At 37.2% G+C, this 24,919-nt stretch overlaps 4 protein-coding genes across 6 annotated transcripts in view; 2 read left to right on the forward strand and 2 right to left on the reverse strand.

Annotated features, from left to right (window-relative positions):
- The window catches only part of LOC127805779 (alpha-aminoadipic semialdehyde synthase), an 86,642-nt gene extending 65,496 nt beyond the window's left edge, over positions 1–21,146 (reverse strand). The window contains exon 1 of the mRNA XM_052342552.1: positions 21,143–21,146. The gene's annotated coding sequence lies outside the window, so the exon portion shown is untranslated. The remainder of the gene's footprint in view (positions 1–21,142) is intronic.
- On the forward strand, positions 2,578–4,793 carry LOC127805784 (protein STRICTOSIDINE SYNTHASE-LIKE 4-like). Of its 2 annotated transcripts, none has more exons than XM_052342558.1 (5): positions 2,578–3,169; positions 3,360–3,427; positions 3,657–3,935; positions 4,048–4,180; positions 4,349–4,793. In XM_052342558.1, exons 1-5 carry the CDS (start codon positions 2,705–2,707, stop codon positions 4,625–4,627), a joined length of 1,224 nt encoding a protein of 407 aa, XP_052198518.1. In that variant the 5' UTR covers positions 2,578–2,704; the 3' UTR covers positions 4,628–4,793. The 2 variants fall into 2 exon arrangements, with proteins under 2 accessions (XP_052198518.1, XP_052198519.1); XM_052342559.1 differs by having other exon boundaries at positions 2,581–3,169; positions 3,699–3,935.
- Positions 4,837–15,272, reverse strand: LOC127805786 (methylthioribose-1-phosphate isomerase). Of its 2 annotated transcripts, none has more exons than XM_052342562.1 (10): positions 14,871–15,272; positions 14,614–14,764; positions 14,355–14,410; positions 9,675–9,833; positions 9,428–9,527; positions 8,132–8,274; positions 7,847–7,952; positions 5,684–5,822; positions 5,332–5,600; positions 4,837–5,219 (listed from the first exon to the last, which is right to left on the reverse strand). In XM_052342562.1, exons 2-10 carry the CDS (start codon positions 14,710–14,712, stop codon positions 5,148–5,150), a joined length of 1,143 nt encoding a protein of 380 aa, XP_052198522.1. In that variant the 5' UTR covers positions 14,713–14,764; positions 14,871–15,272; the 3' UTR covers positions 4,837–5,147. The 2 variants fall into 2 exon arrangements, with proteins under 2 accessions (XP_052198522.1, XP_052198523.1); XM_052342563.1 differs by having other exon boundaries at positions 14,849–15,272.
- LOC127805782 (protein trichome birefringence-like 16) lies at positions 16,593–23,822 on the forward strand. Its single transcript, XM_052342557.1, has 6 exons — positions 16,593–16,667; positions 16,736–16,878; positions 17,764–17,918; positions 18,044–18,337; positions 19,745–19,940; positions 22,457–23,822. The coding sequence occupies exons 3-6, from the start codon at positions 17,765–17,767 to the stop codon at positions 23,283–23,285; spliced, it is 1,473 nt and encodes a 490-aa protein (XP_052198517.1). The 5' UTR covers positions 16,593–16,667; positions 16,736–16,878; position 17,764; the 3' UTR covers positions 23,286–23,822.
- Positions 23,823–24,919: the final 1,097 nt, after the last annotated feature.

Below are 24,919 nucleotides of genomic sequence, written 5' to 3' on the forward strand. Positions count from 1 at the left end.
ATGTCGATGTTATATTTGTTGATTATCAGGTTGGGTTTATTTAGTTATATTTGTTTACTATCAAATTGATATTTGTTTTTATTGTACATCAGTTTATTAGTTTTTTTTTTTTTTAAATAAAACTTTGATAAATTTGAGCTCTCGCTCTAGCTTGGGTTGGGACTCGGGCTATGCTAATTGAGCTTGAGCTAAGCTTCCAGGCTTGACTCGAACTCAAGTTCTAGGTTGAGCTTGTGATAAAATTTATCGAGTTAAGCCTAGCTAAGCCAAAATGAGTAAAATGAAATTTATCTATTTAGGTAGCGCTTGTAGTAAAATAAAATTGCATCAAAATAAATTATCTATAAGATCTAAGATAACTTATCTTAAGAAGATGGAGAGATAAATTTATCTAAAAAATTTAAAATAAAAAGTCAGATAACTTCTTTTCAAATAAATTTAACAAATACAATGAAAAGTATTTTTATTTGAGATGTTTTTTATATCTCACTTTTTTCGATCTATATCTTAATTAACAAACAGTACCTTACTCCAAACAAAAGATAAAGTTCTCTTCCCCCTCTCTACCTTGACAAATGACATCAAATTAATCGCTCAGGATAATGTAAGTGGTCGACCACGTGGGATTCAATGCTAGATATGTCAAGGTTGCATGTTTGAACCTTGGGTAGCGTTGTAAGTATTGTATTCGCTATATGAGGAGCCACGAGCACGGGTTTTTGACTCAGACTTGCCTGACCTAGTTGATTGCCCAGTTCTGTCAATTGTCCATATATAGGTTATAAAGAGAAGATGATGGTCTGTATAAAATTTATATATTACTCATTTTCTATGAGATAAATATTAAAATTTAAAAAAAAATTGACAAAGCAAACTGTTTTATGCAGCTAAAATAAATATATATATAAGAAAATTATTGACAAAGTAAAATTTTATACAACAAATCCTTTTTCTCCTTTTCCATCTATAATTTATGGTTTCGTGGTGAAGGTATGCTATTGCCAATCATATACATATTACAGCAATTATTACAATTGGCTGGCTGTAGCTAGAGATTTGTTGCTATTGGAGGAAGTATTATATAATATGAGATGTGTGACTCATAATACGAAGATGATATTATATATATATATATATTTATAAAGGATGTATTATATAGTTGTTAGGCCATCTTCGATCATTTCCTATTATATTATAAACAATTCATTCTCTATTCTAATTTTATTTAAAAAATTATGCATACTCCAACCACACTTTCTATTTTTCTCCCTATCACACTCCCTATCTTAATTATTTATTAATAAATTTTAATTTTATTTATTTTACCTCACTTATAATTTTTATTATTATAAGATTTTATTATTTATTTGATAATTTAATAATAAATATGACGGTATTAGATTTTTATAATATTTAATATATTTATAAATAATTTTTTTAATATTTTTTAAAAATGATTATTTAACAAAATTACTTAAAATATTTCCATAATTCGAAATTTAATTGTCAAACTATGTAAAAGATCACAAAAATAAATACTATCCTTGTGATATAATAATTATTATCTTAAATACAATATTAAATAATCTAATTGAGTAATTTTGACATTCATTTTTAAGATCAATTTCAAAACATTACATTAAAACATATAGAAAAATTATGTAGTACACAAAATGAATTAAATATACATAATCAATAATCAAATACACACATACACATATAAACAGATACACACATACACATTACATTAAAATAATGAGATACACACATACACATAATCAATAATTAAATACACAAAATAAATAATCAAGTACACAAAATAATTAAATATATAATCAAATACACAAAATAATTAAATACATGCATATAAAAAAAATAATAATCAAATACATAAAATGTAATTCATTCAATACTTTAATACATATAAAATATATATAAAATGAAAATGGGAGCAAATTTCAACTCCTCATCTATAAGGAGCCATTTTAACCAAAGTCAAATTTTGAGAAGTGACAAGACATACAAGGAGCTGTCTTGGAGATGAATTCAAGCACTTTTCTCCTGTTTTTTGAGAGAGGATTCTTGCTATGCATTGGCCATGGACTTGAGACAATATCTATTTTTTGAGATGCCTAGTCTCTTAATTTTGTCCAAGAAATAAATCATAACATGTGTCTTGAAAATGTGAAGGTTTAAATTCAGACCTACTAGAATGACATTGGTATATCACGATCCGTTTTTTGTTATTTGAACTATGCTCGGAAAGCAAAGTCTATTTCTTGTTAGTAAATTTAATGTTTAAGAATATTTAATTTTCTAATCTAAAGAACTAATGGAAATTTTTCTGCTAAGCAAGCTACGATTTGATACCCCGGAATAAGCGTGCTAGTTTTGTTTGATTGAACTCAATAGATTTTTACTTATTTATTTTTGTTTGTGAAGTTTATGCCATTCTGAAATTTAACTAGATTGTTCTAGCCCTGTTCAAGGAAGGGATTGCATGAAGGGCCATTTATGTGGTCTCACAAGTACAGACGAAACGATAAAAATGCATTTATCAATGACCAATCACTCATCCTAACTGATAGAGCAGTCTTTTCTTCCTTTTCACAGCAAGCAGTCTTATTGCCTTATCTTGCACTAACCCCCACGTATTACGCACGCACAGTCAGTACCCACCACAGAGACCATTCATTCATCGGCCATGGATAAGGATGATTCCTCCTCCTCCTCCTCCTCCTCCTCCTCCAGCAGCAGCAGAAGTTGGATGAATAGAGCTTGTTTAAGCTTTGTAATAAGTTGTACAATTGCCATCACTCTTCAAATCCTCCTCTTCTCCCCAATATCTCCAGACTCACTTCATCTACCCCCGGGTCCAACTTCCTCCTTTCATGATCTACTTCCCACAAATAAGCACTTGCAGAGAGTGATCAAACTTGGTCAAGGACTTCTGGACAAGCCAGAAGACGTATGTATTGATGATGAAAAGGGCCTCCTCTATACGGCTACAAGAGATGGTTGGATCAGAAGATTGCACTACACAAGAAGAAATGGATCCACCATCACCACCAGCAGCAGCTGGGAGGACTGGAAGCTCATTCACAGCAATGCTTTGCTTGGAATAACAACAACAGCAGCAGGCGACCTCATCGTTTGTGATGCTCATCAGGTATTTATACGCACCCAATATATATATATATAGTTACAGGCTTAAAAAAGAAAAACTGGATCGCCCTTGGTCTTGTCCTGGATAAAAGAGCAAATTAAATTCTTCTAATCCACTGGGACACCAGCCATGTGAAGTATTTAGTTGTACAAATTAAATGCAGCACTGATAATTAAGAATGAATGGGGTGCAGGGTTTGCTCAAGGTTGGTGAAGATGGTGTAACTCTTCTTGCAGCTGATGTTAATGGCACCAAGATCAGGTATATATGATTCCCATGCACAGCTTACTAGCTAGCTAGGCTTGAGGCCTGACAAGCTTGGAGGCGTACTATATATATAGTGTGTATATATACTATATAGACTTCAAGATTACCGGCCAGTTATCGATGGGCTCACAGCACACATAAGGCACTAATTATGGCTTAGTCCTTTGGGCTGAGATCACCAAGTAGAGTACCAACTCAATTTTCTGGTTTGTTTGTTGTTTAGTTGTGGTGACATGGTATTCAAAAAAAAAAAAAAAAAAATCAGGTTCGCGGACGACGTGATTGAAGCAGCAGATGGTAGCTTGTACTTCAGCGTTGCAAGCACCAAATTTGGGCTTGAAAACTGGTACCTGGACGTGCTAGAGGCCAAACCTCACGGGCAGCTTCTCAAGTACGATCCCTCCTTGAACCACACATCGCTTGTGCTTGACGGGCTTCATTTTGCAAATGGCGTCGCGCTCTCTGCAGACCAAACTTATCTGGTAGTCTGCGAGACTTGGAAGTAACTAACTGCTCTCTCCGTCTCTGTGTTTATGTTTGTCTGTTTGTTAATTCAATTGGATGGAGTCACGCACGGCCTTCATCATCGTATGGTTGCCTGGTTTTTGCGCCAGATTCAGGTGCCTCAAGTATTGGTTGAGCGGGGAAGACCAGGGGAAAACACAGATATTCGTGGACAATCTTCCTGGTGGGCCTGATAACATCAATCTTGCTCCCGATGGCTCTTTTTGGATAGCTCTGCTGGAGGTATCTAATTAATTAGCCGCCTTTTTACCTGCGTACTCATCGAATAATACAACTTCGCTTCTAGCAAACCTTGTGGTCATTAATTAATTAGTAATGTGTGTGTGTGTGTGTGTGAGAGAGAGAGAGAGAGAGAGAGATTTAATTTGTTATATATGCACTGCACTGCAGTTAACCGCAGGGGGGTTTGAGTTTGTTCACACATCCAAGGCGGTGAAGCAGATACTGGTAACAACATTTCCGGGATTAATATTGAAGCGGGTGCAGGGCATGCACAAGAAAGCAAGTGTAGTAAAAGTGGGAAGCGATGGCAAGATAATCTCCAAATTGGATGATCCCGACGGTCTAGTCATGTCCTTTGTCACCTCTGCCCTCGAGTTTGATGACCATCTCTACCTAGGAAGTCTAAATCTTGACTTCCTCGGGAAACTGCCGCTTCGCTCGCTCTGATCTGATGTGATGTGCTGTAGCTGTTTCTGTTTTCGTTGGTAGTTTTGGCGTATATTACTGTCTGTCTGGTAAAACCATTGAAATTTCAATTAGCTAGCATAGTTAGTTTCCTGCCATATGCGGGAAGAAGCATAATAATGAAAGTTTGTTTCTTGGTTTATACTTACAGCAATCAAAGTTTCCAACCAGATGTAAAGAAGATTGCAGTATCCTAGCTCAACAAGTGTTCCATTATCTTGAATGTTGGGGGAGGACCTCCACCATACATACCATGCCAACACCCAACGGCTCTCATTCATTCACAAGTCTGCTTAGATATCATAAGTACAGCCTTCGAAATGAAAAAAAGAAAGCAAATTAATAAAAAAAAAAAAAAAAAGATACTGTTCGAAGCCTTACACTCGGACCACTAACTAAATTCAGAATATTAATTATTACAGGCCAATACATGCATAGTGAGCAGGCATGGCAGAGGCAGAACACTTTTCCAAGGGGGGAGAGATAGATGCCTCTCCTGTTATTAGTTGGTTGTTGCCTTTTGCACAAAACTGCTTATGTCAAATGTGTCACTCTCACTCCTCGCGATCACACCCTGGTGAAATAAAAATATTTCTTGTTAGATTGAAACTAAGTGAAATAATAAAAAGTAGGAAATATTTTGCCTTTTGGCACTCGGTGCAGACTGCAGACAGTGAGGGACACACCTTTTCTGTAATGATACCACTAATCATATAAGCCGGGGTAACGTCAAATGCTGGGTTCCAAACAGAGATTCCAGAAGCAGCAACTTGTTCTCCAAGTCCTCCCCGTGCATTCAACAATTCCCTCGCCGACCTTTCTTCGATAACAATTTCTTGCCCACAAGAAATCGACAAGTCAATTGATGTTAGAGGAGCAGCAACATAAAACGGAATCCCATGATGAATTGCACACACAGCAAGGCTGTATGTTCCAATCTTATTAGCAGTATCACCTGCATTCAGAGTTATAATGAATGCATCAGCAGAACATAGGCTCATTCTTTGATATACACATATCTATTAGTGTACCAAGTACCATTTGCAGCCACACGATCAGCTCCAACAATGACGGCGTTCACCCGGCCAGCTCTCATAAGTGCAGCAGCAGCTGAATCTGTGATCAGAGTGGCAGGTATATTATCATGTACCAACTCGAAAGCTGTCAGTCTGGATCCCTGCAGCAGGTTAAGTGCAACCAAAGGAGTAACTATTATGATATTGCTGTTGAATTATATGACTTAAGATACTGTTAATTCTAATTTAAATAAATCAAGTGTGAGTTAGATTTGATTTGAATAAGTCAAATATCAATTAAACTATAACTTGTTATTTATGCTATTTTATAGAAAAATATTTTTTGATTTGTTAACAGATTATTCTGCAAATTTGTTGATCTTTTACTGTATAAATAAGTGATATCAATGCTCAATAAAATAATTAACTTCATCTCTTCTCCTAATCTATTATTGTATGTTCCTTCCTTTTTCTTCTTTCTTCATAAAATACCAACAAATGATATCAGAACATATTTTCTTGAGGGACCTGCGAGTTGAGAGAAACCAAACATAACCTACAATACAACCTTCAGAAATGAAAGCAGAGATGGATGTCGATGTCGACATGTCTAGGGATGAGAAAGAAGAAGACCCTAATGCTAAGGACTTGGAGGAGATGAAGAAGAAACTCAAGGAGATAGAAGAGGAAGCTGGTGCCCTTCATGAAATGCAGGCCAAAGTTGAAAAGGAAATGGACGCTGTTCAAAATTCTTTTGGTGGGTCTGCTACACAAGCTGAGAAGGAAGAAATGGACTCTTAGTCAATATATGTTGGCAATGTTGACTACGCATGTACGTAGGAGGAGTTATTTTAACTCTACTCAAAATCATATCCACACTTATGCCCCATAACCATACCTATGCCTCATAACCATAAACCATAAAATGCCAATATGCCTATATCCAAGACATGCCAAAATTAAAAATTTACATTTGTACCCTCAAAATCAAGGAGGAGTGTTGAATTATGACTTAAGATACTGCTAATTCTAGTTTGAATAAGTCAAGTGTCAGTTAGATCTGATTTGAATAAGTCAAATATTAATTAGACTATGACTTGTTATTTATGCTATTTTGTAGGAAAATATTTTTTGATTCGTTAGCAAATTATTTTGCAGATTTGTGGATCTTTTGCTGTATAAATAAGTGATATCAATGCTCAATAAAATAATTAGCTTCATCCCTTCTCTCAATCTATTCTTGTACGTTTCTTCCTTTTTCTTCTTTCTTCATAAAATACCAACAATTACACACAGATATATGAGAGCAGTAACGAAATTTCACTAGTCAATCTTTTGGCTCCAAATGAAGGTCAAAAACACCTTTAGGTTATCATGGCTTTGATTCTTGTTATGAGATTATCTAGTTTTTTTTTTTCCTGTAAATAAAAGTATATTATAAGAAAAAACCGCAAGCGGCTCCGCTAGGGCATACCCCACGCAAGAAACAGCACACACCCACACTAACACAAAGAGAACCACCACACAAGAGACCTAGAAGGCACAACAACACATAAAACTAAACAACTATAGACTCAAATCCCTAAAACCATCAAGCTTGGTCAGGCGGAATCCTCAGGTTCTTCTGGGCCGAGCAATCGCGTGGATATGTGGAAAAGAGGCATTTGAATTACGATCAAAGGCCACCAACTCAAAGGCAAGTATATGCTCTCATTAGAGAAAATGCCAAGGCTGTTTAGGTGTAGAAAATGATTTCCATTTTTCTATCTCCAATTTTCTATAAATCTCTAGTTTTTATTCTCAAAGAAAATTTGAAAAATGCATTCAAATGTTAAGAGATGCAGAAAACTAATTTTCGATTTTGAAAATTGGAACATATGCTCAGAAAAGAGAGAAGTTTTAATTTTTTTCGTGTAACTTGTATTAGAGAAGGAGATGAAGATGATTTGGGGAAAATTCTTTGAAAATCATATTTTCCGAATCTACAATTATTAAGGAAAACTAAAAAACTCATTTTAGGTGTTTTGCAAGTTTACTTCCAATGGGGAAACCACGTTTTCGATAGAACACAAGGCTTGACCAATGGGCAAACCCAAGGGCTCAACCTGCAGGGCAAATTTTGGAATATATGTAGCACAAGCTCTCAGGTGCTGCTAATGGAAAAAAGAAACAACATAATACTCACCTGATTGAATGGACGTGTTTCTGTACAATATGCCCTCTCAAGAACTCCTTTGGCATACACTGCACGGATGACTCCTAAAGCGGTACCATATCCAGCTGTCGCAAGACTACAAAAATGGCAGCGTAATAGTACAAAGTTAGAAACTACATAAGTTTAGTGACTTCATTGGTTTCTCCATTACCATTCAATCAGAACAACAAATGACAGATAGACCAGAAACAAAATACTTTTGGCACATATAAATAACAATGCACCCTGCATACAGAGGGAGCAAGAAAGGGATACCTGCCAGTGTTGCAGTGGGTCAGAATAGACAGCTTCTTAGAGTCTTTCAGCTGTTGCTGAAGTATACCAGCACCATAACTTCCAATTGCTTTATTTGAAGCAACATCATCCTTAAGCATTAGTTCAGCAGCTTCAATGTAAGCCTAAAAATAAAAGAAATTGAAAGTGAACCAAAATTTTACAACAATGATATAATAAAGATACAGTTCAAGCCACAGTTCCACACAAGTCAAAGTGAGAGAGAGAGAGAGAGAGAGCTCTCAAGTAAGAAAAAAATTTGTGATTTTGCCCTGGTCAACGCCATAAAACAGGCTCCTTGGACTTTGCTTTTCCGGGTATAGAGATTGATCTTGGTTCACAGTGGGTTCTAAAGGTTCTTCTGTGAAGTCCAAGAACGTAGAAGAAAAACAACAACAACCACAAGGGTTCAAGGGGTCAAACAATCTGAAGCAAAAAGAGAATAAAGTGCTGCAAAATTGTTACAGACTTCCAGTCCTGCAATAGCAGGGACTTGTATTACCATGATTATGGCATCAAAACTGAAAGCTAAGCATCCAGACTGTACCAACCTACCCATTCATAAGACACAGAGATAGTCCATAGGCATTTTATACACGTATACATATGCCAAAATGAGCATCACAGAAAGTTTTGGCCTTTTAGTTTCTTTTCATTTGCCCAACAAACAGGAGAATCAAAGAGAACTGGAAAAGCTAAAGACTAAGAAAATAATCAAGTGAAAGAGAAGCAAAAATAAAACAATGATAGAATCAGGATAGAGAAAAAGAGTCCTTCGTGACTAGAAGGGCAAAGGTTCAAGTTAAGGAAATAGCTTTGCAAAAAAGCTAGAGAAAGATTGCGTAAAAATATGAGCCTTCCCCATCACTTGCAAAGTGGGATCCTCATGCACCAGAGACACCTTTTTTCTGGCTCTGTTGATGTTTTCAGCCAAGTTGGGAGTAAAAACAGTGGATAACACACAGTAAAATACTCAATCAATGAAAAAGAAAAGGGCAAATCAAATTTGTGACTGCAACAGTTGCAAGGATACAAGACAAAGTGAACAAATCAAACGTTTGGAACACATTCTACAGCAAGCTAAAATTTTACAGGATCGCAATCCTTAAAATGGGGGTGTCAGCATACCAAGTGTGTATTTTATGATTTTTGCTATATTACATCCCCATAAACCATGAAGTAGATAAATTAAGTCAAAGAAAAGGAAAATGAACTTCAGGAAAATGGATTTTTATTTATTTATTTGGTTTGCTAGGATCAGGAAAATGGATTCACTACCTGGAAAACAGCTGAGGCTTCTGAAGAAGTGGCAACTGCCTTTGATATGATTTCGTTAAGTTTTGTTGCAGCATCTGAAAGATTTACAGCAGTCGGTCGGCTGATAAAGTATGCAAAAAATCAGCTATTGCTCGAGAATTACTGAAAAAAGCTATTAATCTTAATGTCTAAATACTAAATTAGAAACCAAAAACAAAATCATTGCATCATCATTATGTATAGAGTAGACATATTATTTAGAAATTACCTTGAGACAAGATATTCCAATTTATTGGCAACAAAAGCTGCTGCATCTTCAGCTAACCCGTTAAAAGTTCCCAAGTTGAACAATTCCACTGCTAGAGAAAGGGCACCAGCTACAGCAATTGCAGGTGCTCCACGAACCACCATATCTCTAATTGCATGCCTGAGGCAATTGATAAAAGACTACTTAAAATACTTGAAGAGTTTGGTTGACTTCCATGAAATAATTTTAGTATATAAACTATCATCACATAGAAAGATTCAAAATTGTTATTTAAGCATCTCATTTTGGTAACAAGGCCAAAATGGAAGTAGCAAGCAAGCAAGAACAACGACACTGTTCTAACATGGGCCTGGCTTTCAGTCATAATCTTATATTATAAAGATTGTGATAATGCTGATCAACTATTGCAAAAGAAGGAAATCAGAGTAAAAGATCAGTGAATTCATACTACAACAGCATTGTTTTTCATGGATATATACCAATTACAATAGTCTAAAAGGAAGACTCATAAAGAAGCTAAAGTTTCATACATGAAACCAAAAAATGGGCACATTATTATTCTCAGGTGCAATTGTGTGATAGCCTAGACAGACTAAAAATGTTGGCCACGAATTGGGATGTGTAAGCAGATCAATAAATGAGCGGGAGAGAATGTGGTCGGTCGAAGGCAGGGAGCGAATGGAGGCCTTGGCCACCCGGGGATACCAATGCCAAAATTGGATATCCCCATGTTTGATGGAAGTACACCTCAATGGTGGATTAGAAGATGTGAGAGGGCCTTTGAGTGGTTTGGAATCCCTGAGCACCAGAAGGTGACCTTGGTTGCAGCCTACCTCAACGATGTTGGAGATGACTAGTACCAAGGATGGGCCAAGATGAGGGAGGAATGTCCATGGGTGGAATTTGCAGCAGAATTCTGCGAGAGGTTTGGGGAGAGAGGAATGCCGAATGTGGTGGAGGAGTTTAACAAAATCAAGCAGAGTGGATCGGTGGTAAAGTACCAGAGAAGATTTGAGGAGCTGAAGGCGTTGATGCGCTCAACCATAACCCCTACCTTACGAAGGCTTATTTCGACTCATGTTTTATTAGTGGGTTGAATGAGGAGTTAAGGCCCATGGTGAAGGTATTGCAGCTACAGACCCACAGACCCTTAAGCATGCCATTGATAGTGCCCAGTTGCATGAGCTGACGGTGGAAGCGCTCGTGAAGAAGCAACGATTTATGAACAAGGGAGGAACATACAATGTGTTAGCTCTTGTTGGGAAGGCTCAGGGAAGGGAGAATTGGAAAGGAGTGCAAGGGATGAAGAGCTTATCCCTCCCGACCCCTAAAACACAAGGGGATAGATTGATAGAGCAGAGGAGGCAGGTTAATATTTATTTCAAATGAGGGGATAGGTATTTCCCTAGGCACCAGTGCAAGAAGCAATTGCTTCTACTAGAAGGTGAGGAGGAAAATGTAGAAGAGGAAGACATGTTTGATGTGCCTGAAGAAGGAGAAGAAGACAATAGGGAATTGAAGAGCAGGAAGAAGGAGCAGTTAAATTGTTTGCATGGAATTAGGAGGTTTCAACTGAAAATCTAGTTAATATTAAGGAAGAGAGTGTTGGAACTGAAGTAAACTTGTCAAGGGTAGTGCAGGTTCCAAAGAAGAAAGGAAATTGGATAAAGAGATCCGTGCAAACCACATTTTGCAAGAGCAGGAAGTTGAAAATTTGGTTGAGGATCAATCTACAAATCAGATTGCAGATGAGAACTGATATGGGGTTGGCTTTCATGCCTCTGATAGTTCGGATAAGAGGATGGTTTCCTCATATAATTTGGCTACAAATCATATTGGGGATGAAGGTTGGGATGAAAACCATGTTTCAACCATTGAGGAGCCTATGGAACTTGCGCATCCCTTCCTATGGAGGGACACTAGGAGACCATTGGAAGAGAAAATTGCGAAGGACAAACCTGGGGTGTATGGCAACGAGCAGGAGATAGCTAGAAAGGATAAGAGGAAGACCGCACCAGCAAGAGGAAGTCTAGCTGATCCTAAACGATATCACCGTGTTGCTGTCATTTTTGAAGATGATGAGATGAAGGAAACATATGTGATAACCCGTTGGATGGGTGAATTTTAGAATGAACATCAGTTGAAGGCTTTAGAGTTGCAGGTTTCAGCTACTACCTACGATAGGGAGAGACTAAATTCATTGAAAGCACTTGATGTTGACATATTAACAGGCTTTGGCATCATAGTGGATCATCAGACTATGTGTACCAGCAACCTTAATTTGATAGCTATTGCAAACCCAAGGGAAATGGTCAGTTACTCTTTGGAGGTAGATGCAGCCTTGACTACAATGATCATCATTTTTCTTCCAGTTGATGAGAACCTAAGAACGAAGAAGAAGCGGCCTAGAAGGAGAGTGAAAGAAAGGAGAATAAACCAGATAGAAAAGGCTGGAATTGGATGAAGCAATGGCTACCTACTGCAAGTTCTTGGAGACAAGAACTCTCTCAAGGAGGGGGGAATTGTCATGACCTAAGAAGTATTAAAGGGGTAATATAATAATAGGTTTATCATAATTGTTAAGAGATATTTTAGAAATTAGTTAGAAGCATGGGGGTGGTTATGCAATCAGATATGCCTATATAAAGGGCTACTGTAATCAAATGGAATTATGCTTGAATTGATTGAATAAAATTCTCATTTCTCTCTCTAGATTTCTCTCCAATCTTCCTCTTGTTTCTCTCTACTACTCTCCCCCATTTCTCTCTAAATTCTCCCCCATTTTTGTCCAATCTTCCCCTAATTTCCTCTATTCTTGGACTTAGCTCTATCGGATCCTTTCGACTGCCAATTCAAACCCTAGGTAAACTCTAGGTACATGACATATAGGTTCATGAAGTTTGATCACTTCTTGAGCCTTTCTCACCCATACATTATGCAAGAAGTTGCTAGAGTATTCCTTGATCAGGTTGTTAAGATACATGGGACTCCAAGAACCAAGAACCATCATCTCTTACCGAGATAAGGTATTCACCAATAGCTTGTGGCAGGCTTTACTAAAATCCCTCGGGTCTAAGCTAAGCATGTCATCAACTTATCACCACCAAACTGATGGACAAACGGAGAAAGTCAATCAGTGTTTGGAAAACTACCTGAGGTGCTTATGTTTCCATCACCCTAAGAGCTGGCACAAGTGGCTATCACTAGCCCGGTGGTGGTACAACTCCAGCCACCATAGCTCTATCAGGATGTCCTCATTTGAAGCTCTATTTGGGTAAAGCCCCCCCTACTTCCTGCTATTCAGGAGACTACCAATGTGACAGCTATAAAAGATCATCTCCAACAAAGGTAGGAAATCTTGGGACAACTAAAGAGGGATTTAGCTATGGCTTAGAATAGAATGAAACAAAAGGAAGATAAAGGAAGAAGCGAGAGGGAGTTTGCAGTAGGAGATGAGGTTTATCTGAGACTAAGGCCATCCCACGTCCAGGCATTGACTACAGAGAATTCCCACATTCATGGCCCCTTCTCCATTGAGGCTAAATTGGGTAAGGAGGCATATCAGCTGCGGCTACCGGAGAATTCTCATATTCATCTGGTGTTCCATGTGTCGTTATTGAAGAGAGACATTGGAGGACAACAAGTGAGTGCAAGTCTACCTCGAGGTGTGAGCAGTAGTGTGCCTCAGGCAGAACCCGCAACTATTCTAGATAGAAGGGTCATTTACAGGTATGGAGCCCCCATAACCCAGGTGCTGGTGAAATGGTCTCATCTTCATAACGACCACAACACGTGGGAATATCTCCCTAATTTGCTCACATAGTTCCCTAGAGTAAGTAGCTAGTCTACTTTGTATTTGTTGAGGACAAGAAATGTCTCAAGGGGAGGGTAAACTATCATGTGCCTAACATGTGCTTACTAAATAAAGCGAGGCGAGAAGGTGGTAGTAGCCATAGCACATGGGTAGTTAGCGGTTGTATGGGTTTTTGGTAGGAATTATTCAAATTGTCCACTTGGCTGGTGAGATCAATATAAACATAAATTGATCTCACCCGGGGAGGCATGCTATGAATGAATTGAATTCTGAACTTTCTCTCTCTCTCTCTCCGATCAAGTTTCTTCTCTTTACCAATCCTACCCAATTCTCCAAAATTCCTTGCGGAATTCTTGAGACATCCTTGTCAGATCCCTTGGACCTGATAGTTTGGCCATGAAAGAAGACGACCAATGGATGCTCCTTTGAGAATAATGGATGGAATTAAAGAAATTTGTAATAAAAGAGGTCAAGGAAGACCAAGAAAAATTTGGTCAAGAGCCCTTGAGCATAGCATGGATTACAATGAACTTATAGAAGATATGATCATAAGTAGAGCTAGAATCTGTTGGACAAACCACCAAGAGACATAAAGGCTTGGTATGTTGTTCTTGTTGTAATTTAAATCGAGATCATATGGTGTTGTGGTTGAACTTATGGTATGCCCTCCTTGATCTTGTTATCTATATTAAGCATCCAACCAATCTTTCAGATCATACACATTTGTATCGTACCTTGAAAAAACAGTTCCAAACAAAATGAATTTATTCACTATGCCCAGAAAAGTAAGAGCTTTGAAGAACCAAAGATTGCATGAAATGAGAGTAGTAAAGTCATAGAAACTAAAAAGAGCTGAAAATGGTTACCATCCGTCCGCTGAATCTCGAATTTCCATATAGATGGTCTCAAGAGGCAGCTTTCTCTGCTCAACAAAATACAGAAATAAAGAAGTGATCAGTTGAAACGGAAAGTGCAAGCCGTCAAGAAAGCAGAACAAACTTGATAGTATTGCCAGAAGCACAAGCTTTAGTGTTAAACAGACGAAATTTTAATTTGATTTTTCTATCGGAGAAGGAGATAGATAGGGCTTCCAAACATAATCCCCCAGGGGCGGGGGAGAGGGACCTGATCGAGTAACTGAAGCGAGCCGCGTTTGTAGAGGATGGACTGAAGAGATGAGCCGTTTTCGGGTTCGTCCCCGAGGTTCGAGTCAGGAGGCGCCATTCGATCGGAACGGAACGGAACACTTGGGCCGCCAATAATTAACTGATGATATCTGAACAATAGAATCGTGTTGGAAATTGGTACTAATAATTTAATCAACTAAAACCAGTTCAAACATGTAAGGTAGAGAGAGAACCAAAGGCTTTCCAGTTCCATACCCCACACCCTAACCAGACGAGAGAGACGACGTTGCTTCTTTCTTTGAACAATTTGGCAGCACTACAGCAAATGCAATTAATGATACTTATAATCTTTATATATAAATATATATATATGTGAGTCTCTGCACATATTCGTACACTGAAGAGAGAAAAGTCGTTTGAACTTTGAACCAAGAACATAAAAAAGAAAGAATCTTTCTTGTATCCCTTTCCTAAGGGGAGCAGATTAGGTTAGGGGAATGAGATAAAAGAGAGATGGGGGGGGGGGGGGGGGGGGGGGGAGGGGCCGGTTATTTTGTTCCGTGTCATGCTTTACAGAGATCTATGGACGAGTCATCCAATCCAAGTGTAAGTGCATCATCATCACCCACCCAGACCCCAATTATCATAGGCTCGTACGCCCCGGTAAATAGTTGTTGGAAGTGGCAGTGGTTGGAGGCGGTGGCCATGGAGAATTGAGTTCATTGGATTGGAGACGGAATGGAAGAGAGAGAATATATTTATTTGAGGGAGAAAATGGTCTAAGAATGAGTAAAATTTTAATCACTTAATTGTGTGTGGTGTTAAATTATTTCATTTTAATGGAATAATAATTTACTCTAAGTTTTAGTTAATATCATTTTACTTTATTTTTTAACCAAAATATGATGTTAGTCTCTTACTTAATATTCTTACTAACATTTACTTTTACATACAAAACTATTTTTTAAATCCTAAACAATGGATGTCTAAAGTTAACTTTATTACATAAAGATATCAAATGAATTTTATTGTATTGAATTTATCAAATATGACAATTATCTTGATTCAACTTATAAATTAGATTCACTCAACTATATATATATTTTTTAATATTTATTTACATAAGTATAAAATGAGTTATTTGTACATACCGTTATTAGGGTAATAATACTAGTAACTTAGAGCAATTCAACTCGTGCCATAGTTTTAATTTTTTTGATATTATTTAAACAATTTCATTTATAGGTTAGGGTAATAGTTATTAAGTTTTAATAAATATACCTTATTTTTAGTTTTAAAATAATTTTATTAATTAATAAAATATTATCAAACAAGGTATATTTATTATTAATTGATAAAATTAAAGATAACATACTTTGTACAAAAAATAAAATATATTTATTAAAATTTAATCATTACTCATAAAATAATAATTAACATGAATTATCCTAAAAACTATTAGAATACAAGTTGTTATGCATTTTGAGCAGACTTTCAAGAGGGGTTGGGTGTGTTGGTTTCACTTTCTTAATTTATGCACGTTTAACAAATTTTATATTGTCTAATTCGAATAATAACAAATTTTTTTATATATTTTATAAAGTATTAAAGTCAAGAACATGAGTTGAGTTTTTAAAGTAAGTTGATTTTAATGGTGGTTATTATATTAAAAAAATAAGTAATAGGTAACGTGTAATAAATATATATTATTTTTAACTTCAAAACAATTTTGTTAAGGATGATTGAAGTATTGCATTTTAAATAATTTAATCAAGTAATACAAATATTTGAAAATTAAGAATATAATATAATAAATAAATATATATTATCTAAAAATAAAATATATTTATTATATTTTCATTATTGTGCAATATTATCTTAAAAATATAAAAATATTAATTTTAATGAATTGGTCGGTTGAGGACATGGCATCAAATAAGTGTGCAGTGTCCGGTGTATTCGGACCACCCGTGTGTATACATTCTCAATTATATTGACCTTATTCGCTTCGGTCGTCTCCGGATGGCAGGTGCAGAGTCTCTCTCTCTCACAGTCAGTCTCTCTCTCTCTCTCTCTCCTCATATCTGTCTATTTATAGTCTTCCTTTATTACACCTGAAGGCCTTTCTCGCGGTGTGTTCTGTGAGCATACCCCTCGTTCTCCTTCGACGGCTGTATGTATGCCATGTATCCAGCAGCATAGTAATGCGTACGCATCTGTCGACTGTTTTGCAGTAATTGCTCAATTGGAGGTTTAATTCCAGGTACGTCCCTCCTCAGATGCATTCACCGTCGAAATCATGTACATGTATTATGCATATAAATGAGTTGACTGGTTTGCTTCGAAGCTATCATTGTTATTCCCGATTTGTTCTCAAACATTGATCTCTCGTACCTAAAGTGGTCAAATCGTTCTCGGACAAGCAGCGATGGTTGGGCGTTAGTAATTTCGGTCCGCTGATGCCAGAATTTTTGTGATCCAAGTTGGTTCATTCATGAATCGTGCTTGTATGTTCGTTTATGGCATTGGCGTGTTACCTCTACTTTCTTGTGCAATTTCTTGACTGGTAATTAGGATGTCATGGGTGATAACATTAGCAACCGTAATCATGTTGGGGAAAGCGATGTGGAAGCGTTGTTGCAGTGGATCTTTCTGGGTTTGGAGGAACTGGTTAAGCACTTTCCTCATTTTGGCGAACTTGAGTTTTGTGCCTCTTTAAGTTTATGAACTCTAAGGTGGAGCTGACTGCTGATCTCCTTTCTGCTTCAGTTATGTACTTTTTTTTTTTTTTCTTTCTACTTCTAAAGCACTGTCATAATTGACCAGTAACCCTGTGAGGCACGGGTGGCCATTACGCATCCGTAACATCGGAGGCATTATAATTCTCAAGAATATGAAATCTGTGAAATGTGCATCTCCCTGCCATATCATTTTTTGTTTTGTATGTGCATGTGTGTGGATGAGTGAATTAATGCCCACAAATTCGTGAATGTATAATTATACAAAGCATGTGGTTATATATCAGTTTTTTGTTCAGCCTATGTTTTCATTTGTTTTAAAATGTTGTACATATTCTATTTTCAAGGAAAACTAATTCTATTAACGACATCTTACCAATTTTATATATGCTTTTTTTATGTGCATTAAGGATGAAAGGAGGTTTCTATGGTCTGAGGGGTAAACAAATCTCCCTCATCCTCGTAGCTCTGGTTTGCGCAACCATTCTCATTGGGACATGGGACAGAACCTACCTTCTCACTTCCTTTCTTCCACCTCAAGTTCGCTTCCTGCAACTGTCCCCAGGTTTGCAAGCATTGGCTTATCTCTTTCCTATTTAACGTGCTATTTTCTTAAAACATTCTAGTCATGTATTTTATAGTTTTTTCCATTTGTATTCATCAACTTATTTCTGATTTATTTATGAACAGAGATTCTGATTGGTGTTCCGTCTGTAAGTACATTAGCTGCAAAACCAAATATATCTACAGTTGCTGAAAAAGGAGTAATAAATGAGCTAGAGGAACATCAATCCCGTGAAGGAGCTCTGGAGGACTCTGCTGAAATCTCCCCTGGAATTGGAAAAACCGAAACAAATGTAACAACAAATCCTGTCAAGAAGGGAGACATATTGGGAAGAGAGATTGCAAATGAACAAAAGAGGAAACATTCCAGTGCTGCAGCAAGAACAAGTCCAGAGAAAAACTCTCCTGTTGAGAGGACAGGTGGTGTTTAATTTCAGCTTTTAGATATTGTCATAAACATACAGCAAGCACCTCATTTCTTACAACCATTTTGTGCGCAGGTTTTAGCACATGCATTCTTATAACTATTTCTTGTATGTTGTTGGAGTGACCTTTAAGGAATTCAGAAACCATGGTATGTTATGGGCTTAACAATGTACTAGTGCCTTTGATAGATGAGTTTAAAAATCAATTTTGTTCTAAAGTCTGAACACAAAGTAAAAGGAGTAGTGGATCTGGTACCACCAGTGGCCTCCATAAAAATTCTCTTTTGGTTGGGGGGAAAATATTAAAATTCAATGACTCTTATGTATGGGCAAGTTAAATTGTCTCCTGTACATAATCTAAATTAGAGTATGTTTTTTGGTCATTCCATTGTTCTTTAACATCTACAAGAATGCAATAATGCAATCTATAGAAAGCCACACTCTCATTACTGACCAAGGATGAAGTCTACAATTGTTTGTCTGCTATATCCAACATTTAATGCACTTCTGTGGCTCATTCTGGCGTTTTCGTTCAGATTGTAGTAATTTTACACTTCTAACTTTGAGACCTTTATGGTGGTTATAATGATTAGCTTGGCTTTCTGTTGCCAAACCATTATTTAATTCTAAATTGAATATTTTGTACTGTTGCTCTCATGAACTGATTTTTGCAGTCCAATATATTTCTTTTTTGATGTTTCTAATAGTATCTTGAAGTAGTCTTCACCATCTCTACAGTTTAGGAGCTAAAGTGTTGTAACCATGTTGCTGTGGAAGTTTGCATGAGTATCATAAGAGAAATAAATTTTACACTAGTTTTCAGTGGGAAAAAATAGGTCAAAACTAGCAGAACAAGATTTAGGAGCATCAATGAATTCCACAAACAGAGAATCTTCAGTTGAGGAAGAAGTGAATAAGAATTTGACTGCTCTTGTATCAAAGGGAGGTAAATTATGAGTGATCATAACTTTTTTGGACTTTTTGGAATTTGCAGTTAAAATAATCTATCCAGACTTATTTCCTTCTTGGGTAGTGTATGCAGTAGTATGTTTTAATTGTCAGCACTAAGATTCTTCGTGAATGGCTGGCTCTGAAATAAACAGATTTAACAGTTTCCAACTGCCTTAGCTATGTAATTTTGATTGATCATCAAAACCAATGCTTGATAGATGAAAGGAATTTAATTATTTGGCATCTGAATGATGTCATTGGCTCATGAGTTTAATTTCCCACAGACAAGCAGTACTCCAGACTGACTCGTATGATTGATCATTTCCCAAATAGTTTTATTGCCAAAATTTACATGCATTATATGTTTGTATACATTTAGGCACAAATTTTTAGTTCACAAATTTCTTTTGGAGTATAGAGTAATTTCCATTTTGCTCATGCCCTGTTTCAGCCTGTAACTATGCCAAAGGAAAATGGGTTGTAGATGATAATTGGCCTTTGTATTCTGGGTTTGGTTGCAAGCAGTGGCTGTCAGGGATGTGGGCTTGCCGTCTGACACAGAGGACAGATTTTGCATATGAGAAGTTGCAATGGCACCCTAAGAATTGCACAATGGATAAATTTACAAGGTCTAAATTTCTAGCAAGGTAATACTTTATTTGTCTTGGTGAGATCTCATCCACTTCAACTACCAGTCTTCAATTGCAATGAGAATAATATTCTATGACTTGATGTGCTTATATATCGATGAGCTCTGGGATTGCAATGTGCACTGCCTCCTGAGAAGTTTTAGAAGAGTACAGAGCCGCACGAACAAAAATGATTTTAAATAAAAATTAATTGGATTGCCTTGACTCACAAACGTTAACCTATGAAGATTAGATTGTAGAGTTGGAAGATTAAAACATCCTTAGGAGAAGTAAAAATTGCAAAACATTGAAGAACATAAGACTTGTAAGTTCTATGTGGAAAACCAAAAAATGGGAACAATGGGATCTTAGTGCAGTTGAAAGATTCACTAACATGAACAAGGCGTTTACAGAAGTTTCTATCTTAGTAACCTTACCTCCCTACTTTCGTGTGTGCTGACAATTTTGATTGTCTCTAACTACCTTTGCCCCTTACCTTGCTAGGTTAAAGGATTGGTCTACTAGAGAAATTCAAACCCTTCTTAGATTTGATGAGAATCCACTAGAAGGCTTCTTATTCCACAACAATGAAAGCACTTTTTCACTCTTTCATATACTAGGGGATTTCACTTGAAAAGAAAATTTTTCATGCTAATGGATTCGAGTCCATAACCATGGGTTCCAATGCACAAGATCTTGTAGCACTACCAATGAGGCCCTATTGATTAGTATTACACAAAAGAAATCAATTATAGGCACTAATACAATTAGGTCCGCTCTTCATAGACAAACTTGGAATTTGTGATCCCAAGTAAGATCGGTTCAGGATCATGGGATACTTTTCTATCAGATAAGAAGGGTTGTTGCACAAAAATGTACTTCTAAGTAATTGCTCCATAGATCCTGTATCTATCTTGCATTTTTATTCATCTATTGATCCTTGAGTCTTCTTGCATCAAGCTGTGAAAAATCTTGGCTTTTCGTTCCCAAAACTATAGCAAAACATTGGAAATAAGAGTTGGCTGCAGCTATGCAGTGCAAGGGCAGTTGAACGTTCCAAATATGGTTAGTACATGCTAATGGAAGTAATGACCATTCCAAATATGGTCATTACATGCTAATTTATAAAGAGAATTCTAACGTGGACAAGTATTCCTTAATGGGTTGCCTTTCATTCTGGTTTTGGATGGCAATCCTCTAGGAATCATGCCTATATTGACTTTGCTAAATAACTAACCACACAGTCCCATGTGGATCTACTAACTTTTATATGTAATCTCTACTGAAGCATGGCCACACTTTGCCTATGGTAAAACTACGGTGCTTATTGTATTGGAATTGTGAGCATGGTACAGCTACACTTGAGCTATGGTGGATACTGGATTGGATTCTTGCAATGTCTTATAACATCGAACTTCAGTTCTGCATTTTGAGGCACACCGTGGGCGTACATATGCTACGCTTTGCCTACATTCGTTCCTGGAAATCTGAAAAGATTATCCAAACCTTGTACATTCACCTTAGTCCCTTCTTAGCGAGAAACCTAAGCAAACTAGAAGAGTAGTCTTACACAATTGGCTTAAAATAACTTGCTTTATCACATGAATTTGCTAGTATATTAAACATGATCCTGTGAACTTTAGACCTCCATGTACATGGTTTGAAATAGTATGATATGCCTTAAAATTGAACAACTTAAAAGTTGGCTTGCTTTTAAGCCTGGCGCTGCATTGGTAAGGCTAACTTATCAAATCAATGCATATGTGAAGCTGTCATACATAGGGATTTTAGTTCACTTGATCCAGTATTTATCTTATGCTGTTTCTAGAAGAAACAAGATAGTTTCATTTATAGCTGATGCCATACCTTTTATATATACATGGGATCCAGCATCAAGATGTTGACGTAGTAATTTTTAAAATTTAGGACATAACATGGTAGGGACATGACAAATAAAAATATACACACACATATAGTATTACATAAAATAAATCAGTCTACATTATAGAAACAAGTGTGAATAAAAGGTTTTGCTATATATTCTATAAAGCTCTGAAAAAAAAGTTGGAATTTAAGAATCTTAAAGTAAATAAATTTAACAAACAGTCTTTTCTTTTTATAGTTGATTTTTAGCTTATATTTTTATACTTATAATTTCATTCTAATTTCTATAATAAATGGATATATAAGATCCAATGTGTCGTCCAATGGTGGACACGAGTGTCACCCAAATGCTTGTAAAAACATCCAGAGTAGAAAAAGATAAAATAATGTGACGTGTATGGACCAGTGCTGACATACATTTGGAAGTCTCCCATGAATGTCAATGTCTGACACAATATGACACCTCCATGGAAGTGTTCATGCTTTTTTAAATCCTATTTGTTGAGAAAATCTTTTGTCGGCCGGTCATTGTTTAGATTGTGTCATTTTCTCCCTCTCAGTTTTTGGAGTAACCAATTGACTTTCTGGTTCACATTAACTTCTTACTGTCATGAGTTGGAAGGATGACTTCTTGTGGTGATTGATTCCAGGATGCAGAACAAAACACTTGCTTTTGTTGGGGACTCATTGGGTCGCCAGCAGTTTCAGTCTCTAATGTGCATGGTCACTGGAGGGAAAGAGATGCCTGATGTTCTTGACGTGGGAAAAGAGTATGGTCTTGTTAAGGCTCGAGGTGCTGTACGCCCAGATGGCTGGGCATACCGGTTCCCAGACACCAACACGACGATCCTTTATTACTGGTCAGCAAGTCTCTGTGACTTGGAGCCATTGGATATCACAAACCCAACAACTGATTATGCCATGCACCTTGATCGACCACCAGCATTTTTGCAGCGTTTTCTTCACAAATTTGATGTCCTAGTCCTCAATACTGGACACCATTGGAACAGAGGGAAGTTCAAGGCAAACCGTTGGGTCATGTATACGGGTGGCGTGCCCAACACTAACAGGAAGACTGTAGATATTGGGGGTGCAAAGAATTTTACAATTTACAGCATTGTCAATTGGGTTAACTTGCAGCTTCCAAAGTATCCAGGTTTAAAAGCGTTCTTCCGGTCTATCTCACCAAGGCATTTCTTTAATGGGGATTGGAACACTGGAGGTACTTGTGACATTACCAGCCCTCTATCTGGAGGCAAGGAAGTTTTACAAGATGAGTCTGGTGATCCTGTCGCTGCTGGAGCAGTAAAAGGAACACAGATTAAATTGTTGGACATAACAACTCTATCTCAGCTGAGAGATGAGGGTCACATATCCCGGTACAGCATCAAAGCTACACCAGGGATGCAGGATTGCCTGCATTGGTGCTTACCTGGTGTTCCTGATACGTGGAATGAAATTCTTTTTGCGCAACTCTAATCCCATTGTTAAACTTAGAACATTACCGTACCCTTCTGAATTTTCACGGTTCCAATTAGAAGCACAAGGGGTGCCGTAAGGTTTTAAGCTTGCACATTCTTTACACCCCACACTTTTTGTAGTTGTGTACGTTACTCAAGGAAGCAGACTATGTTGAAGTTTTGAGAAAAGCACAATGGGGGAAAAGAGCTTCAAACAGTATTAGCTATATATATATATATATTATATAGATCCTATTGTGGCAGAATATAAATGAACCCGGCTGTGTTATATTCTTTCAGATTTAGGTACCTGTAAAGATTTCAGCGTTCTATATTGAGCTTGTATTTGCAGCACAAAATGCTGTTACAGATGGATTCACATTTCGAGTTGTAAGAAGATTCTCTGATCTGAAGTTGTGTTTCTTTAAAGGTTCCTCACACGCGCGCGCGTGCACAGTGAGAGAGAGAGAGAGAGAGAGAGAGAGAGAGTTTGATTTGTGTTGCTATTGACCTACTATATATAGATAAGCAGAAAATATTTGTTGTGCTATCTTTATTGTTTAGTATAGACAACAGATTTCTTCAGAAATTTTGTCCTTACCCATTTGGATTTGATCTAAAAGTTCAGCCCCCAAGGCACCACAAGCAAATCTTTGGGCAAACCTGTTGGCATGAGTTGTTCTTGAGTTATTGTAGGGATATTACAGGCTAGAATCATGCACTATAATCCCTCAATCATAGGGTCTTCATGGATCCACAATTACAACCGTAATACTTATAGTTTCTGTATAGGCTAGCTCTGCACACACACATATATATATATATATATCTACTCTGACTCTATAATAAATAGAGGAGAATGAAATATATGATTTGATCTCTTACTAACATGGTATCAGAGATCAAATCATATGACTGACAACGACTCTCACTCGGGTGAATCCCCAACCACTACCTCTATTCTATACGAACTGACTGCAAGGATGACAGAAGCTTTGAGCAAAGCTCCGACACCCATTCCAACCACCGATTCAGGAACTGCATCGATTGGCATCAAATTGGACGGTACGAACTATGCCCTCTGGTCACAAGTCATTGAGATGTACATCTCGAGCAAGGATAAACTCGGCTATATCAACGGAGATCTCCCGCAGCCACCAACAACCGACCCGTCCCTTCGTAGGTGGCGGACCAAAAATGCAAATGTGAAAGGATGGTTGATTAATTCAATGGATCCATCCTTTATCGGTAACTTTATCCATTTTTCAACAGCAAAACAAGTATGGGATGCAATTACAACTACTTACTTCGATGGAAGTGATGCAGCCCAGGTTTATGAACTTCAGGGACGAGTGACGAGACTCAGGTAGGGCGGTGGCTCTCTAGAAAAGTACTACAATGACCTCCAAGGTTTATGGCGGGAGATTGATTTCCGCCGCCCCAATCCCATGAAATGTTCGACGGACATCCAACACTTTAACAATATGTTGCAGGAGGACCGAGTATATACCTTTTTTGATGGTTTGAATGATAAACTTGATAATATTAGAAGTGATGTGTTGTAGCTTAAGCCATTTCCCATGGTGGAACAAGCATATGCCCATGTTCACAGAGAAGCTGTGTGCCAGGCAATGATGACAGCCCATGATGTTG

This window comes from Diospyros lotus, chromosome 7 (assembly GCF_014633365.1).
Source record: "Diospyros lotus cultivar Yz01 chromosome 7, ASM1463336v1, whole genome shotgun sequence".
NCBI classification, from domain to species: Eukaryota; Viridiplantae; Streptophyta; class Magnoliopsida; order Ericales; family Ebenaceae; genus Diospyros; species Diospyros lotus.

Bases quoted from the DNA above. Each gene is read 5' to 3' on its own strand.
- LOC127805784 (XM_052342558.1), top strand. From the start codon at position 2,705: ATGGATAAGGATGATTCCTCCTCCTCCTCCTCCTCCTCCTCCTCCAGC. The intron at 3,170-3,359 runs GTATTTATACGC...AATGGGGTGCAG, and splicing joins TCGTTTGTGATGCTCATCAG to GGTTTGCTCAAGGTTGGTGA. The intron at 3,936-4,047 runs GTAACTAACTGC...TTTTTGCGCCAG, and splicing joins GTAGTCTGCGAGACTTGGAA to ATTCAGGTGCCTCAAGTATT.
- LOC127805786 (XM_052342562.1), bottom strand. From the start codon at position 14,712: ATGGCGCCTCCTGACTCGAACCTCGGGGACGAACCCGAAAACGGCTCA. The intron at 7,953-8,131 runs GTATCCCTTTCT...CCATTTTTGTAG, and splicing joins ACCCACTGCAACACTGGCAG to TCTTGCGACAGCTGGATATG. The intron at 5,601-5,683 runs GTACTTGGTACA...CTCTGAATGCAG, and splicing joins TGATCGTGTGGCTGCAAATG to GTGATACTGCTAATAAGATT.
- LOC127805782 (XM_052342557.1), top strand. From the start codon at position 17,765: ATGAAAGGAGGTTTCTATGGTCTGAGGGGTAAACAAATCTCCCTCATC. The intron at 17,919-18,043 runs GTTTGCAAGCAT...ATTTATGAACAG, and splicing joins CTTCCTGCAACTGTCCCCAG to AGATTCTGATTGGTGTTCCG. The intron at 18,338-19,744 runs GTGGTGTTTAAT...GCCCTGTTTCAG, and splicing joins CTCTCCTGTTGAGAGGACAG to CCTGTAACTATGCCAAAGGA.